The 18,500-nt window shown below is 42.6% G+C and overlaps 1 protein-coding gene across 1 annotated transcript in view; it reads left to right on the top strand.

The window, feature by feature from the left end:
- The first annotated feature begins 4,343 nt into the window (after window positions 1–4,343).
- snx7 (sorting nexin 7) overlaps window positions 4,344–18,500 on the top strand; it is a 25,411-nt gene continuing 11,254 nt past the window's right edge. Inside the window, 9 exon segments of the mRNA XM_029457938.1 lie at window positions 4,344–4,553; window positions 6,838–7,008; window positions 7,171–7,281; window positions 7,987–8,145; window positions 8,701–8,787; window positions 8,789–8,900; window positions 9,499–9,698; window positions 9,988–10,074; window positions 11,649–11,801. Coding sequence (XP_029313798.1) covers window positions 4,470–4,553; window positions 6,838–7,008; window positions 7,171–7,281; window positions 7,987–8,145; window positions 8,701–8,787; window positions 8,789–8,900; window positions 9,499–9,698; window positions 9,988–10,074; window positions 11,649–11,801 — 1,164 coding nt within the window. The 5' untranslated portion in view covers window positions 4,344–4,469.

The raw sequence follows: 18,500 nt of genomic DNA, 5'->3' as shown, positions 1-18,500 counted from the left end.
ACGAACCCAGATGAACCAAGATGAACTAAAACAAACACAGACGAACCCAGACGAACCTAGACAAACTAAGACAAACCTAGACGAACCAAGACAAACCAAGACGAACCCATCTAACCGTACATCATCATCCCCATCAGAGGAAACTAGCCGTCTCTTCTTCTCTCTTCTGGCCAAACACTCACAAAGCTCCAACAACACCATCCCGTCCTTCATTGTGGAAGAAAAAGCAGCCACACTGAGCCTTGGAGGAGGTGATGCTTTATTTAAAAAAATCAATCAGACAAACTAACTGGCAAGAAATGGCAGGGAGATAATGCAACGGTGTGGCGTGGTGACCTTTAAACACAGCCTGCCGCTACAGCCCAACCACGGAAAACCCTGACCTTTGTAGAACCATTACAGAAGCCTCCAATCTGAGACACACACACACACACAAACGCATATATTGCATCTACTTCATGCATATGTACCAGACACACACACAGCATGCACCATGTAGATGAATACATGCACACACGCCTGCATGCATAAAAACAATTAACACAGACACACAAGGTAGAAACGTGCAAACAAACACACACAGACGTGATAATAGTATATAGTATGTAAATGCTGCTGCCGGCTCTCTGCTCCTCAGTATTCTGCTCAGGCAGCACTCACATCACTTTGAATTGCAAAATGCCAAAAGTGGAGCGACACATTGTTTGTAATGCCACTGGCACTGTGCATTTAGAGAAAATACAGAAAGAATATCCCGTGGAGTGTTTGAATAGATAATTATGTGCGGCGCTGTGTGTGTGTGTACGTGTGTTGGGTGCAGACTGACCCAGCCAAGTGGAAGACGAGCAGTAATTGTTACTGTAGAGCAGAGGACGGATCCATAATATTGATTATCTTCTGTCCATTAGAAATAATTGGTGATGTTTGAGCGAGCGCCGTGATGACACATGGACACAGTGAGCGGGGAGTAAAACAGCATCGATCCCACAAAATGCACAATTTGACAGTCGCTTTGGTTGATGCGTCACGACCTGATCACACTCAGCTGTGCTTTATTGGCCTCAGTCGATACCAGTGGAGACTCATGGTTGGGAGTTCAAGAACCAGCTATTGTTATTGTCTTTTTTTTCAAGCTTTTATGAAATTTTAGAAATGTATAATCCTTGAGAATTAATGCTTAAGAACTGGAACTGCTGCCAATTTATTAAAATTTCCTAACGAAATGTTCCTCGAAGAATTATTTCCTCGTCTTTTCTGTTTTGAGTAGTTTAATTTTTAGTTTTTTCCATCTCTTGCAGCAAAATTCTTGTGTTTTTGGATCTATCAATGAAAAGAATGAGCAACATACTGAACAACGCTTTAAAAACATTCATCATACTCTGAATAGTAATCTTATGAATAGTGTTTTTCACTCTATAAATGTACTTAATATGGGAATATCTTACTAGAAAATGATTCCTATTGATAGCTTATTACCTATAAATAAATCAATTCTTAGCTGTGCTATGGAAACTTCTGCATTCACTCGAACATATTGTTTCCTTTCAAATAATTTTTATTTATATTTTCTGTGTAATTCAACAGAATAGGGTCAGAGTAAACACGACAGAGCCCCCTCCTCCCGTATCCACTCCTACATGATGTCACCAGCAGCCCAGCTGATGGTCCGTCAGACTATTACATCAAGTCATGATGCTAATGCACAACATCCACATGTGAAGTCCACAATAATACTAAATCAAGCCTAAAACAGCCAGAATACTTTGTATACAAAGCAAATTATGCAATACCTAAACGTTACTCATGCAAATCATTTATCTCCAAATAAAAAACACTTTTTTCTTGGCCATGTGGTTTGTGAAATACCGATAGTATGGGAAATGCTGGTTGGTGTTGAATTGTCCTTTATAAGGATAGTGATGGGAAGAATTTAATATAGCAATGTTGGTATTTATTGATGTCATTTTGTGTTTACTTTGTTTTTCTCTATCATTTCCTATATAGATATAGATATAGATATGTTTTCTTTATAGTTACAGGGTGGGTGGATGTTTACATGTTGATATTTGTGATAGAATTTGCTGCAAAAGCAAAGTGTGTATGTTTAAATAATATATAATAAGTTATAAAACATTTTTCTTGAGGGAATAAATGAAGAAGTGAAGAATCTCTGGTTCCTTCGGCCTCGACAAGAGCAGTTCTTGTTCTAAGAATATGTAAGAATAAAACAAAAACATAATAATATCTTCTTCTTCCTGTAGCGGAGTTAGCTGTGGAGTTAAGGAACTGTGAGCGTGTGAGGCCGCAGCCTCAGGATGCAGGCTGCAGGATGTAGCCTGAAGGCGTGACTCACAGCATGGCTTGTGCAACAGTGACACCTGGAGGTTGCTCCTCTGCAGGTGAGCTGAGGCTGCCTCTCTGCAGCAGATAAAGATCCCGATCATATTATGCAGATGAGTGTTGCATCTGTACTCAGCTCCTTCGAGTCAGTCTGCTCTCAGTTATTTGAGTCCTCGAGGCGACGCACGCTGTGCAGCCATGTGTTGCCATGGCTGAAGTTGATAGGAAGCCTCGCTTTGACAAACAGGAAGGAATAAATTACATTGTTTCAGGTGCAGTGTGCAGGCTGAGCATTAAATGATGTGGAAATATCCACCGGTTGAGACTTCTGATCATCTTTCTTACACTCAACACACACGTTTGTACATTTGATATTCATTTGTCCTGATTGCAAACCTCGTAATGTCAAACCAGGAGCACATGTGGGTTTCAGATTGGGCCTGACCCAAGTCCAACGGAGAGAGAAGCTCCAGTGATGTTTGAGTCTACAGTGCTTCCTGCTTTGTGTTTGTTGACTTCCTGTTTCAGCACGAAGCAGCTCCATAAACACTTCCCTCAGTCTGTGAAACTCACTGAAGTCTTCAGGTGTGACATACAAAATATTTTTAAACAGCAACGTGCAGGTCATTAAAAAATTATTATGATCTGTTGGTGTCATTTACATGATAAAATATACAACAAAATACAGTGTGAAGAAATAACCATATAGCTTTATCATCGCTTAAAGCCTGGCTTATTATTTGATGTGTCAGCAAAATTACCACAAGGTCAGCTGTTTATTGTCCTGTGGATATTCAGCAATAGCACAATCTTTTCTTTCGGTAGACAGTTTCCTAATAATGGCATCAACCTAAAACACAGCAAGGTGTGTAAACAATATTTCTTCTTTTTAAATCCGTGTAATTTAGTTTTAACCTGCAGCAGGTCTTTGTTTTTAAAGTCACAGTTTTATTTTCTTTGATTTGAGTCTTGTTGAAAACCAAAGAACTTCCTGCAGCTGAATCATGTTTCTCCTCTTCCGCATCTGCGCCCTCAGCATTTCTGCTGTCACGAGTGAAAATGTCCAGCACTATACCGGATGTACCCTGATTGTTGCCAAAATAAAAGTCCAGCCTTTAAAATGTCCAGATAGCACAAATGATTGTACCTCAGTCCTAAACAACAGCACGACAAAGGACAACGAGAGAACACCAGTAACAAATACTAATGACTAATTAGTTTAAATGATAAATAGAAAAATCACAAGAGACAGTTATTAAAAATAAATATTACAAAAATGTTTTATTGATTTGGATACATCAAATGTCATCTTTAATTATTTTGAAGGTACCACAAGTCTCATCAAAGGGAAACGTTTAATATTTATATTAAATTTAGATTTATACTACAGCCGGTAAATTATTATAAAGATGAACTGTGTAAAAATGAATACATTTATAATCAGTTATCAGAATCGGCTTCATGTCGCTCGTACAGTCACAGTACAAATAAAGATAGACATAGACAAACAGCAACTTAAATGTGAAAATCTGTAAAAATGTAAACTTTATTTTGAACAATATCTGTGTATATGTGCAGCCTCAGCATGCTGCTGTGTTGCTGACAATAAAGAACAATACTTTAAAGTTTGTGTTTGCTATTAGGAAATGTTTTCAGTCATTTCATTTATGTTTTATTCTTTTTTTGTTTGTCTTACTGTCTGCATTTAATTATGTGTTTAGTGTTTGGCTTTTAGTTCATTTTTCTTCTCTTTGTGTTTTAATGTGTTGTGTTTATACTTCGTAACTGTGCTTTCGAACGAGATATATAAATACAGTTTATTATTATTATTATTATTATTATTATTATTATTATTATTATTATTATTATTATTATTATTATTATTATTATTAGTCTGTAAAAGAGAATTGCTCTCTGAACTATGAAACAGCGTGTTGAACAATCCGCCGTTTATGTGAATGTCATTATATCCAGTGATTGTAGTGAGGGCTTTTATTGTGAAAGCAGAGAGCGGAACTGCTGCTGTGCTCGTCTCTCGGTGTGTCTGTGCTGCCCTGAAGTTAAACTGAAGTTTACCTTCAAGTTTGTCTCATGAGCTTGGTTCTTTTCTACTCTTGGAGCCCAGAGAGATGAGCGGACACGCGGTCCCTGTGGACTTCTCGGGACACATGTTGGACCTGGACGAGGACGAAGACCTGGAGGTGTTCAGCAAGGTACAGACACGCACCGCCTTCCTGCTACGTGGATCCGACCCGGCTGCCACTCACAGACCCGCCTAACTGTAACTTTAGCTAAATCTTTTCAAAGTTAGGACCTTTATTTATTTATTTATATATATGTATGTATATATATATATATATATATATATATATATATATATATATATATATATATATATATATATATATATATATAATAATAATAATAATAATAATAATAATAATAATAATAATAATAATTTATTATTATTAAAAAAATATATATATATATTAATAATAATTTATTATTATTAAAATATATATATATATATATATATATATATATATATTTATTATTATTATTATTATTATTATTATTATTATTATATTGTTAATCCAGGCCGTGCAGAATGCAGTGACTGCCTGTCGTTGCTGTCAGGAAACTAAAAGCTTATCAGCTGATGAGCGACCTTCGGACCGGCCCACTGTGCTGCTTTCTACTTTAACACCAAACCTTCACTTGTTCAATAATTACGTTTATATATATATATATATATATATATATATATATATATAACAGCTTAAAAAAGTATTTTTACTCCTCTTTAATTCCGTTTATTGTTTAACTCTCTGCAATTTGAATGAAAGTTAAAAGTGGTGTGTAAGTTAATTTGTGGCCTTTAGTGCATTTTTATATAAGCCGAATTTAAGAAGCCCTCTAAAGATTTGATATAGGCCACAGTTCAGTTTTGTGACTCATGTATTGTGCACATAATCAGGTCACGTTATAATTGAGACTTTTCTGTATGAAGTTTGGTGCGACATTCTCTGTATGCAAGAAAGTTGCAAGTTATTTTTCTTATAGTGGCTCATTTACTATTTCTATAACTACTTGCTACCAAGTTACCTCTAACTCTACGTGTGAGCTCAACATTGGAGTCATAGATGGTAAACAAGAAGATGAATCACACAGTTGTTAATAATAAGGTAGACATGAGGCTTTAGTTTATTAATAATTCAATGAGTTTAGGCTACATACTATAAGATGTGACGTATGGATACTGTGAGTTATTAAATCCATGTGTAGTCTATTTACTTGAGCTGCAATGATTAGACAGAAAAATAATCAGCAAATAATTTGATAAATCAATAAAGTAATTTTTCATGTAGAAATGTGTGTACAAGCTGTTTCCAGCCTCTCAAATATGGAAGTTTGCTGCTTTTTACATCCCATCACATTACATTACATTACAGGTCATTCAGCAGACGGTCTGATCCAGACTCAGTAACTCACTACAGACAGTCTCTCTGAGCAGCTCAGGGTGAAGGTGCTCAGGGGCTCAACGGTGCAGCTCTGGTGTTGAACTCACAACCTTCTGGTGCCATCACCACCACGTGGTGTTTTATATCAAAGTGAATATTTTTGTGTTTTGGACGGACTTTGAGAAACTGAGATGGGCACTTTTCACTATTTTCTGACTTTATACACCAAACTGTTAATGGAGAAAACTTTCTCAACAAGTTAGTGGAAGTTAACTTCAGTGATATTCAGAAACATGTGAATGTTGGAGGCTTCAGTCTATGTGTTGGGGTTAATTCAGGTCAGGATGTGAACACAGCGAGGTGTGAAACCTGCAACAGTTGCAGTGTAATCCACAGTCAGGTGCTCTGTGCCACTTTATTAGGTACAGCTGTTCTGCCATAAAGTTAACATGCTGTAATGTTGAGCCTGTTGCTGGTGGTGTCGAGCTGGATCATTGATACGATGAAATAAATGCAGCTCCAGGGTCAAAACCCTTTTAGTCACATCTTATCATTACTGCTGTCGAATCAACAAACTGTGTTCTAATAAAATATCTAACAAAAGCAGAATAACATGAGATGAGGGTTCAAAAACGATATGCCACACTCGAGCGCAGTGAAAAGGCGGCTGTCACAGAGCGAAGGGTGACCCCATGTGGTTTAAATTCAGAGATAATAAAGGTCAAATAAAAATGAATCACGGCACACGTGTGCACCTGAATTGAAAAGGGAGAGAAGTTCAAACCCTGGATCATCTCTCTGCTGCACACAGCCGACGTCACTGAACCACTGAAGGCGATGACCAGCAGACAACGTGTGTGGTGTCTGCACAGCTTGGACTGAGGCTGGTGCTGCTTTAAGCTAAATGCTATGCTGTGCTTACATTTAGCATAAGGGTTATTAAAAACAAAACAAACGCAAACAAAAACACATGAATTCATCTGTTCTTATCATACAACTGTCTGCTGAGGTCTAACTGTGGTATCCTCTCTGTCAGAACACGTCTCTGGCAGATGGAGGTCCCATGCCCAACTCTCCCAGCTCCATGGTCAACCAGTACAGGCTCGAGGAGGAGGAGGAGGCCCGGGACTTCTTCATCGCTGTGGATAATCCAGAGAGCCACGTCACTGCCATCGAAACCTTCATCACCTACAGAGTCGTGACCAAGGTGCGTATACCTCTACGTGTCCTCAAGTGGAAACAAAGCAATTATTATTATCAGCTTTCTTAGAGAGGAGGGAGTAAGTAAGTAAGTAAGTAGGAGGGAGTAGGGAGGGAGTAGGGAGGGAGTAGGGAGGTCTTGGTACTGATGTGTGGCCTCTGTCTCCAGACCACGCGGAGTGAGTTTGACTCCAGTGAGTATGAGGTGCGCCGGCGCTATCAGGACTTCCTGTGGCTCCGGGGCAGACTGGAAGAAAACCACCCGACACTCATCGTGCACGTATGTATCAGTGCAGCTACACTCACTCACTCACACACTCACTCACTCTATATTATGAACAGCTTCCTAACTCTGAACAGCTTCCTAACTCTGAACAGCTTCCTAACTCTGAACGGCTTCCTAACTCTGAACAGCTTCCTAACTCTGAACGGCTTCCTAACTCTGAACGGCTTCCTAACACGGAACAGCTTCCTAACACGGAAAATGCAAATTTATTTTAGTTCACCCCTCTCCTTTGCACCACTCCTGACAGTAGGTGTGTAGGTGTGTGTGTCGGGAGCGAGTTGCCCTTTGCGAAACACAGCGGAGGAGGGAATGTGAATGCGCAAAGCGTGAATGTGAATTGCCCCCTGCAGTACCACCCCCAGTTGAAGACCTATGCATTAGAGGAAATGAAACAGCATTGGTGGATCTTTAACTGATATCTTATTTCTGAATTAAATCAAACGAATTTGCGAGGCACACAAAGCTCTCTAATTTAAAAGTGCATCAGACCATCAGGTTGGATTAACAACCCAAGAGTTTCTTCTCTAGAAAGATCGCTCATATTCCTTTTGTGCAAGATTTTCTTTATCTTCCAACTTCTGCTTTTTATATTTATATATTTTTATATAATTTGTATTTTGCTGGAGTTAATGTTGAACACATCCTACCTTGCACATACAAAGCGAGTGTGTGAGTGTGTGTGTGTCTCTGCGTCCGCAGCCGCTGCCGGAGAAGTTTGTAATGAAAGGCATGGTGGAGCGCTTCAACGAGGACTTCATCGAGACCAGGAGGAGAGCTCTGCACCGCTTCCTCAGCAAGATCTCAGTGCATCCCATACTGTCCTGCAGCCAGCACCTCAAAGTCTTCCTCACCGCACAGGTCTGCCCCTCTTCCTCTCAGGGAGCAACACGTTGGGTTACTCAGAAAGATTCTTACTCGGGAGTGAAACACCAGGTTTCTGTTGTCAACTTTAGACAACAGGAAACACTTTTTAACCAATCTTCTGTGTTTCCACTTTTTACAGGCTTTTTATGCACAAACTTAAGCAGGTGGATGAAGTGCACAGAGCTTATGCTAAGCTAGGCTAACCATGTCTTGACTCCAACTCTGTGCTGATCACAATCATATCCATCTTCTCACTCTCAGAAAGAGAAAAATGTTGCAGTATTCCTTTTAATGATATTAAAGCAAGCAGAAGGTCTCCTGTAAGCTACGTGCATATGAGCAGTTTTACTTCCTGACGCCAGATAGTTTCCCTCATCACACGTTCGCTCTTTATTCAACTTTATTCCCCCAATGAGGCATTTATCGATGGTCTCTAAAAATCAAGTGTGATTCTGTATAAACTCTGTCTTAATTAAGTTACATGTGATGTATCGGACCAGTATGAACCCTGATGCACAGCTGCATGTCTCCGTGTTGTGGCCCTTGCAGGAGCTGCTGTCTCACAGGAAGCAGGCTCCTGGCTTCCTGAGCAGGATGGGCGAGACGGTGCGGGCCGTGGCCAACTCCGTACGAGGCAGTGAGGAGCCGGCCAGAGGAGTTCACCGTGATGCACGAGTACGTGGACAACTTCAGTAACAAGATCTGCTCCGTGGACAAAGTCACCCAGAGGATCATCAAGGAGCACAGAGGTACAGCAGCTCACTGCCCACATATTTAACTCTATATTTGAACCTCATGAAGGATTTTAGTCCTTGGAAGTCTGGATCTTAAGTTCTCAGAGAAACAAGCTGAGCAAAGGTTAGCGGCAGCCGAATAGCGTGCAGGAGAAACTCTGATGTTTAACCTTTGAATCAGAGGAGAGACGAACTCCCATGATGCACCACTGCTGAACCAGGAACACTGAAGGAATCCTAACAAGGTCTTCTCTTATTGTTTGTTCTTAAGTAAATGTACTCGGTTACTTTCCAGCCCTGGTTCTGTTTGTGTGTCTGCAGACTGTGTACATGTGTTGTGTGTCTGCAGAGTGTGTACATGTGTTGTGTGTCTGCAGAGTGTGTACAGTACCTACATGCGTTGTGTGTCTGCAGAGTGTGTACACGTGTTGTGTGTGTGTGTCTACATGTGTTGTGTGTCTGCAGAGTGTGTACAGTACCTACATGTGTTGTGTGCCTGCAGAGTGTGTACAGTACCTACATGTGTTGTGTGTCTGCAGAGTGTGTACAGTACCTACATGTGTTGTGTGTCTGCAGAGTGTGTACAGTACCTACATGTGTTGTGTGTCTGCAGAGTATGTGGACGAGCTGCAGCAGTACAGCCCCACCTTCAGTCAGTGGGCGGGGTCAGAGGAGGAGCTGCAGGAGCCTCTGAAGGGTGTGGCCAGCTGTGTGGAGCGTTGCAGTGCAGAAACAGAGGAGCAGATTCAGCATCTGTCTGAGGTGCTCGTCCCCGCGCTGCACGAGTACATCCTGTGTGCTGACACCCTGAAAGTGAGTCCACACCTCACACCGTCCATGGAGCTCTGATGGATAGCAGAGCCTCCTTCTGATCCAGCCAACTGCTGTCTGTTCCATACTTTATGAAATGTATTTATTCAGCTGCCACCTGATGTAACCTGACAAACTGAGTATGAATGACCCATCGAGGTCAACACCGAGTATTACCGACTATTGCTGAGTCGTCTAATACTTTCAATGTGCAGAAATATCTAAAAATAAGATTTGTTCCTTCCTTGCATGTTTTCTTCTGCTCAACACATTTGTATAATGTCACTTTCAGGCTGTGATGAGACGCAGAGACAACATCCAGGCCGAGTTCGAAGCCAAGAACGAAGTCCTGGCATCCAGGAGAGTCGACCAGGAAGCAGTAAGGAGAGAGAGAGAGAGAGAGAGAGAGAGAGAGAGAGAGAGAGAGAGAGAGAGAGAGAGAGAGAGAGAGAGAGAGAGAGAGAGAGAGAGAGAGAGAGAGAGAGAGAGAGAGAGAGAGAGAGAGAGAGAGAGAGAGAGAGAGAGAGAGAGAGAGAGAGAGAGAGAGAGAGAGGCCCCCTCAGCTCATATTGTGGGGGATTATCTGAATATCCAGGATTGAGGCCTGGGAGTCCTCAGCTCAGTGGGAATAAGAGCTGCCGGTATTCTGTCGCACTTTAAGCTCTGCAGCTTATCGCAGAGTAATGAAAATTCCCACTCACTTCAAAATGTCAGGAGATAAAGAACGGAGACGGAAAAGTTAGGTGTGTGTGTGGACATAAAACACATTAGTGAGGAGGTAAGTCAGGTGCCTGTCCCCCTCACTAAGATGTTTCTGTCCCCCTCACTAAGGTGTTTCTGTCCCCCTCACTAAGATGTTTCTGTCCCCCTCACTAAGATGTTTCTGTCCCCCTCACTAAGATGTTTCTGTCCAGCTCACTAAGATGTTTCTGTCCCCCTCACTAAGATGTTTCTGTCCCTCTCACTAAGATGTTTCTGTCCCCCTCACTAAGATGTTTCTGTCCCTCTCACTAAGATGTTTCTGTCCCCCTCACTAAGATGTTTCTGTCCCCCTCACTAAGGTGTTTCTGTCCCCCTCACTAAGATGTTTCTGTCCCTCTCACTAAGATGTTTCTGTCCCTCTCACTAAGATGTTTCTGTCCCGCTCACTAAGGTGTTTCTGTCCCCCTCACTAAGATGTTTCTGTCCCTCTCACTAAGATGTTTCTGTCCCCCTCACTAAGGTGTTTCTGTCCCGCTCACTAAGGTGTTTCTGTCCCCTCACTAAGATGTTTCTGTCCCCCTCACTAAGATGTTTCTGTCCCCCTCACTAAGGTGTTTCTGTCCCCCTCACTAAGGTGTTTCTGTCCCCCTCACTAAGGTGTTTCTGTCCCCCTCACTAAGATGTCCCCCTCACAAAGGTTTAGTGTCTGTGAACGTGTCCCTGATCTTCATCAGAATCCACAGTGAACTTTAATGAGAGAAACTGAAAGTGTTTCTCTGACTCAGCCAGCAGGGGGCGGCGGTGCTCTGATTCTGCAGCAGAACATATTCCACCATTATTCATAATTTATTCTATATTTAGTCAGGTTTCCTACTTTAGCTCAGTTTTCTTTAATAGTGTTAACAGTTTCTTAACACTACTAAACTGTAATGAGTGTACACACATGTGTACATGTGATGATCAGAAGTATGATGCCTGCTTCATACAGGTTCTTACAGCAGTTAATTATCTAATGGATGTCTAGTCCTGCTCTAATGCTTCAGAGGACACTCTCTTAATAAACTGTGTAAGAAGACACATGTCCACTCTGCTAACTCCAGCGTTCAGCTGCAGTGGGGTAACTTCAGACACATTTCTCTTTTTAAACGGTGAGCACGGTTCATACATTCAGACTCACTGCTGCTACATTCGTCATGTTATTTCACACAGACCAGCAACCTGCTGTCTTCAGTCGCTCTGTTTCTCCGTCAGCTGCAGGAGGAGGTGGATGGCCTGGCGGACCGTGTGGAGCTAGCCAACAACGCCTTGAAGGGAGACTGGTCCCGCTGGCAGAGCAGCATGAGAACTGACCTGAAATCAGCTTTTCTGTCCACCGCTGAAAAGAACGTGGAGTACTACGAGAAGGTGAGCGCCAGAGTCGATATACTTCATTCAAACTGGACAGAAACTAATTATAACTCATCAAAAGTCTTTCCACAACCATCACCTGCTCTGCTTTAGTTTGTAAGAGAGACTGAATTAGTAATGGAAATGAAGAAGAAGAAACCAGGCTGTTTACTAACCCTGCCACTGTGAGAGGCACACTTTCTATTTACAATGGGAAAGGAGGCTACAGCCTATTTTCAGTGTTTTTTCCCGTGTTTAAAAAACCCTGCATGTACGTACTGATTTTGGTGTAAAAGGTGTAATAGAGTCCTGGCACTGCGCTCAGCATGGATCATGACTCCTCTTCAGCTCCCTGTGAGCCTCTGGGATTTACAATGTCAAGAGGACGAGACCCAAAGTAAACTGGAACTTCTGTTGTCTGTTACCTTTCACATGCTCCCCGCTCCCTCCATACACTAATCCCAGTTTGCTCTGGAGTTGAACTCCATGTACGCTGGTTCGCTCACTTGTCACCACATGACTTCAGTGTGAAGTTCACCTTAAACACCAAAGACCACAGTTGAACCTTTTGAACCTTGAAGAGGCTGCTGTAGCTCTGCTCTGCTGCTGGAGCTCTGCTCTGCTGCTGGAACTCTGCTCTGCTGCTGGAACTCTGCTCTGCTCTGCTGCTGGAGCTCTGCTCTGCTCTGCTGCTGGAGCTCTGCTCTGCTCTGCTGCTGGAACTCTGCTCTGCTCTGCTGCTGGAGCTCTGCTCTGCTCTGCTCTGCTGCTGGAACTCTGCTCTGCTCTGCTCTGCTGCTGGAGCTCTGCTATGCTCTGCTGCTGGAGCTCTGCTATGCTCTGCTGCTGGAGCTCTGCTATGCTCTGCTGCAGGAGCTATGCTCTGCTGCTGGAGAGCTATGCTCTGCTGCTGGAGAGCTATGCTCTGCTGCAGGAGCTATGCTCTGCTGCAGGAGCTATGCTCTGCTGCAGGAGCTATGCTCTGCTGCAGGAGCTATGCTCTGCTGCAGGAGCTATGCTCTGCTGCAGGAGCTATGCTCTGCTGCAGGAGCTATGCTCTGCTGCAGGAGCTATGCCAGCAGAGGGAGGCGGTGCTCTACTTTCTTTCTCCTCACACACTGGCTCTGTGTTTCCTGTGGAGGCTGTCAAAGGCCTTTTTAAAGTCTGCTGATCATCAACATTTATTAGACATGTATTTATGTTTCAAAGTGACATATTTAAATGTCTTCTTTTGTCCAACAACAGTCCAAACACGTGAGAACATTTTGATGTGTGACTTGAGGTCATTGTTGCTTATAAACCTCCTGCAAAGATGAATGGAGTGTTTCACCTGTTCAGCAGCAACACTTAACATCCAACTTCCAGGGGATGAGTCTGAAATAAGAAACATCAGGTGTGTGTTTCCTGCTTTGTTCCTCTGAAGGAACATCTCTGAAATGTTAGCTGTCAGAGCCAAAATTATTACTAGCTGGTGTTGCTAAAAAGCAGCATGTGCGTGCGTGATAAGAAGTGAGAAAGCGTTTCTCATGGAGCCGGAAAAGTCATTGTTGGATCTATGGAAAGAGCCACACAGACGAACTAGCCTGATCCTGCATATTCATGAGTTTACCACAGATACATTTAGCTCTTACTTTTAAATATTTCAGAATGAAATATTAATGATTGTCAAAGGTTCTGTATCTGATCACAGAGCATCTTGTGATGGGATCACACGCCCTAGCTCGGACCACCCCATCTTTAAACTCCGTTCATTTTGATTAAAACTACACACCTGTAAAGTACTGCGTCTTGCACCGTGCGACGGTCACTTTTCATGTCTTTAATACAAGATCCCTTGTCTAATAAAAATAACGTTAGCATGCAGGGGATTTGCTTCCACCTACATGAGCAACTCATACGTCTTTTAGTCTTTAGTCTCCACCATTACTGAGAAGATCTCTGTCTTCCGCTCGTCTCTATCAGTCTGCAGGTAGTTCAGAGGTTTGATCAGAGCTGTTTAATAGTTCTATTATAATGTGTTGGTCTGCTGTGCTGGTAGAGTGACTTCAGCACTCAATGATTCTTGATTACCTCACAGCTTCTTGGAGCAGACTCTTGTCTTCCTCCTCTTGTTTGTTTCATCAGCGCAGACTCTTCATCAATGAGGCCTTTAAAGAAGCAATCCCACTAAATAAGATCGTAATCCATGTGTACGGCAGTCTTCATCACTTTGAGTTCAGCCTGCTAGATGGCAGCAGAGAGAAGAATCAGAAACTCTTACTGTCCGTCATGTGTAGATGTTGTGCTCGGCTCTCTTTGGGAACAGGAAACGTCCCTGCTTTATCTTTAGAAATATAGTCCAGCTGAGAATGTTGGACATGTGCACATCTTGTAAGCCTGCTGAAGTTCATTTCAGACAGTTCTCTTCTGAAAACAGCAGCGTGATCACATAGTTTGCTCCCTCTCACACTTACTGTGGACTCAGACGCTTGAGGCAGGAGGACATTCATTGTCCTTCAGCGTCATGCAAACGTCCTTCGGTGTGTGTGCGAGCATCAAACTGGAGAGCAGAACTCCCACGGCTGCTGTGTTCTCCTCCTCATCTACATAAACCTACTTCAAACGGCACGAAGGCAACCCCCCCCCTTCTGTGATACAACTCTTAACAAGCAGGACTGGAATAATAATAAAAAGCCCTGCCTCTCTCAGGAAGTGGACTACTTTGGTGCCATGTTGTTGTGGCAATGTGACACAAGAGCTGTCCAATCAGAGCAGAGTATGTAAATACATAATCAGCACAAACGCGCCTGTCAAGGGGGGTGGTATTCTTCAACACCTACTAACAGTGTGTGTGTGTTTGTGTGTGTGTGTGTGTGTGTGTGTGTGTGTGTGTGTGTGTGTGTGTGAGCCCGCCCGCCCCCTCCCCCCAGTTTTAATTACAGCCACAAATACCTTCTGTTTTTGGCACACTTGTAGGTCCTCTGAGAGTTTATTCCAGCTGGAGAATACCTGCTGTTTCCAAATGTATTCACATTTTTTCCATATGAAAAGCTGCATTTCCTGTTATTGAGTTTTATCAACTTCATCCTCAGTTATGTAAGTTGTATAGTAGGATATTATATCTACATTTCCAGCAACATGCTGTCCTCTCTGATAACCCAACGTAGAGGTAGTTTGTTCCGACACAATCTCACATAACGTCTCATTTATATTACGACTCCGTATCAGATGTTCACACGATCATCGATATTATTGCGATATCTAAGGAAATGACTTTGTCTACTGTGAGTTTTGTCTTTTGCAAAAGCTTTACACTCGTAATACAAGTGTCGGTAACCAGAACTGTACAAAAGCATATATTTATTATCAGCTGTATGATTTACATACTTGACATGTGTGTTGTTCACGTGATCCATATATCATGTGTTTTAAGTTTCAGTAATTCAGTGAGAGTTATTGGAATATGGTATACGTCCCTGTTTATGTCTCCCAAAGCATTGTTGGAGTGTCCCACTATGTCCCCTGCTCTCACACAATGAATAGACTGAATCGGAGTTTCGGGCTTCCGGTGGAATCGCAATGAGCGCCAACTCTACAATAGTCGCCATATTGGATTTCTTCTCTACGTGTTTACATTGTATTTAGCTTATTCTTCAAGCGTGTTGTAAACAAACCTACTAGAAAAGTCGAAGCTTTGAAAGTATTTTGCCGCAAGCGGAATTGAAAGGTTACAGGAACAAAACTTGAGCTTATTGCCAGGGTGTTTGCTGCATCAGAGATTGGCATTGAGGAGCAACCGACAGCTAACGAAAGACTTTCAATCACAGAAAAAGAAAAGACTAAGCATTTGGTTATGCCGAGTGGCGTTTCAGTGCCTGATCCCTTGACATTGTAGGATGGCTGGGTCAATGAAAACAACAGCATGACTTCTTGGCCGCCGATATACCTCAGCGATACAACATTATTTTTAATGTCTGACCACCCAGGGAACGATGTCGAGTTTCATAAACGAACTTTGAACGAATACAAAGAAGGCAAAGCATTTAGACTGTTTGACTCTGGCTGGTTGAAACACATATCTTTCAATCCTCTCGCAGATTCTGAGTATTGCTTTTTGAAAGCAAAATGAACTCATTCAATGAAAATGTCCCATATGCCACATTGGGCATGGATCTGCGCAGTCAAGAAAACTGGCGATATCATAAGTGCTTATTGCAGTAATATATACCTAACTTGTGTTTGTTAATTATTATAAAACTCAATATATAGAAAGTACATTTGTCAATATATAAATCAAGTAGATAGACTACATACCCCAGGTCGAGTTCAGGATCGGAGAATTCATTTGTTGGTTTTCCTTGCATGAAATGCTCACTGCAAATATGCAAAGAATTCTTGGGCTCCCAAGACTTCCCATTGTAATCCTGTCTCTTTACAGCTTTGGTCCATGCTAGCCTTCTATCATTGTTCTTTAGTGCTGTTGGAAATGGAAATTGTTCGAACGGGGGCTTGCAGTCGCAATTTTTGCAATCGTGAAGCTCACAATGAGATTCTGCCCATTAATTTAGCTTTTTCCCACTGTTTGAACATCTTTTCACCACACAATTTCGGTGTCCAAATCCCATAACTAGAAGAGCGATGATTATGCACTAAAAACTAGCCAAATACAATGTAAACACGCTTGAAGAATAAGCTAAATACAATGTAAACACGTAGAGAAGAAATCCAATATGGCGGCTCTTGTAGAGTTGGTGCTCACTTCTCTAGGCTTGCCACACCAGCATGCATTGCGATTCCACAGGAAGCCGGAAACTCCGATTCCGTCTATGAAAGCAGTATGAGGTGTTTGTCCCTCAGGGGCCCTCCAACAGACTGAGTTACCCAGCAGCACTCCTTCCTCCGGCTTTATCAGAACCATTGATAACCACATCAAGTGGATTCCATCTCAGAGCCTCTACACAGCCAACCAGCTACAATGAATTTAAAAATCCTTCAACCCTTTTATTGTCCTGACGTCCCACAGCACACAGCGAGCAAACAATAAGCCTCCACTGAGGGGGCTCCCACAGGAAGGAGGACTGTGCTCATATTGATATTCAGGTGTGGGCTGGTGCCGCCACAGGGCCGCTGAATGATTTATTCGAGGGGATCTAATAAGACTCCTGCACCTGGGAGCCTTTTGTACCACCAAGGGGGGGACTGGGAATAGAGAGGGCGGATGAACAAGGGAAGATGTGGAGATCGAGGAAAATAACAATGTGAAGAAGGAGACATGAGTGGGTGAGACTGAGATACAGAGCAAGAGGAGGAAGTGCTCTAGAAATGAGAGTGTTGCATGTGTTGTAAGTATGAAGCTGATTAGTGACAAAATCAACGAGAGCTTCAACAACGACCAGTTTGTTTGTTTGTCATTTCATAGACCAATCTTTGTAAGGTTGATCAACAAAATAATCACATTACTGGATAATGAAAATGGTTATATGACATCTCGAGGGATTTAGACATGTTTCCATGCTTGAAGACCACCGAGTCATCACTTCAGCTGTCGAGTCCTTCTGACAGTGATTCCCTCATGACGCACCATAAACCTAGAGTGACAGAGGAGCAGGTACCGCCACACAAACTTCACCTTACACCACCTTGTTGTTGTTGCTTTGGCTCTGCACCACAGTTACACATGAGAGGGTCTCCCATCTCCATCATTGTAGCTAACAAGCAGATCGCCCTGACAACAGCTCTCCTCTAGTACCAGGACATGGTACCTCATTGCTCCATCAATAACATCAACTCCCACTTCACACTGACACAGGAGTGCCGTTCCTCGACACCTGTGTCCATGTGGAGGCTAAAGGGAGCCTGCAGGAAACCCCTCACAGACCACAACCTTTGAGGGCGGTGGAGGATGGAGAGAGGGAACGCACACGCCTGTCTAAATCAGTGGAGCTGAGGTGGAGCATCACAAACAACCAGCCATGGTCACATCTCCATACTGAGGAAAAAGCTCAGAAACGGCAGTTTTTCTTAAGTAAACTTACACTAGAGAGCATCTTGTGATGGGATCACACCACCCGTGACGCCCTAGCTCGGACCACCCCATCTTTAAACTCCGCCTTCATTTTGATTAGAACTACACACCTGTAAAGTTCTGCGTCTTGCACCGTGCGACGGTCACTTTTCATGTCAACACATATGAAGCAGATTACACCCTCAGTGTTCGAACACGTCAAAACGACAGACTGCCTGCAGTTTTTTCCGTTATTGTTAAACAAATTCAGTCAATCACGTAAAATATTCTGTCCGTCTGCTGTGCCTATTTTTCTGTGCACCTCATATGAGTGGGTGGAGGCTGTGCTCACAGGGAGACTGGATGATTCAGTGGAGACAAAAAGGCGATCCAGGATTTCCTAAAGGAATAGCGTTAAAGGTGCAGATAGTGGGCTGTCGAGGCTCAGCTGGAACACCCGGGGGTGTGCTAGATGCTATTTCAGATTAGCATTAGACATCCACACACAGAACTCTGCCCTTCTTAGAAGTGTTGTACCTTATCGAGGAGCTGGCTGGACACAGAGGACGGTCGATGAGAGACACTAATGAGCTACGTGAATACATTATAACAAAGCTGGTGTGGCCAGGAAACCAGAGGCTGTCAGATATGCAGATATACTACATGAATACTTTGAATTAATTTGATAGTTTTTCATTAGGGATGATTGGTTAATTGATTTGTAGATCAATTAA

The sequence above is a fragment of the Cottoperca gobio genome, chromosome 20 (genome assembly GCF_900634415.1).
Source record: "Cottoperca gobio chromosome 20, fCotGob3.1, whole genome shotgun sequence".
NCBI classification, from domain to species: domain Eukaryota; kingdom Metazoa; phylum Chordata; class Actinopteri; order Perciformes; family Bovichtidae; genus Cottoperca; species Cottoperca gobio.
The sequence above is the reverse complement of the archived record's forward strand: the minus strand, read 5'-3'. Positions and strand labels throughout refer to the sequence as shown.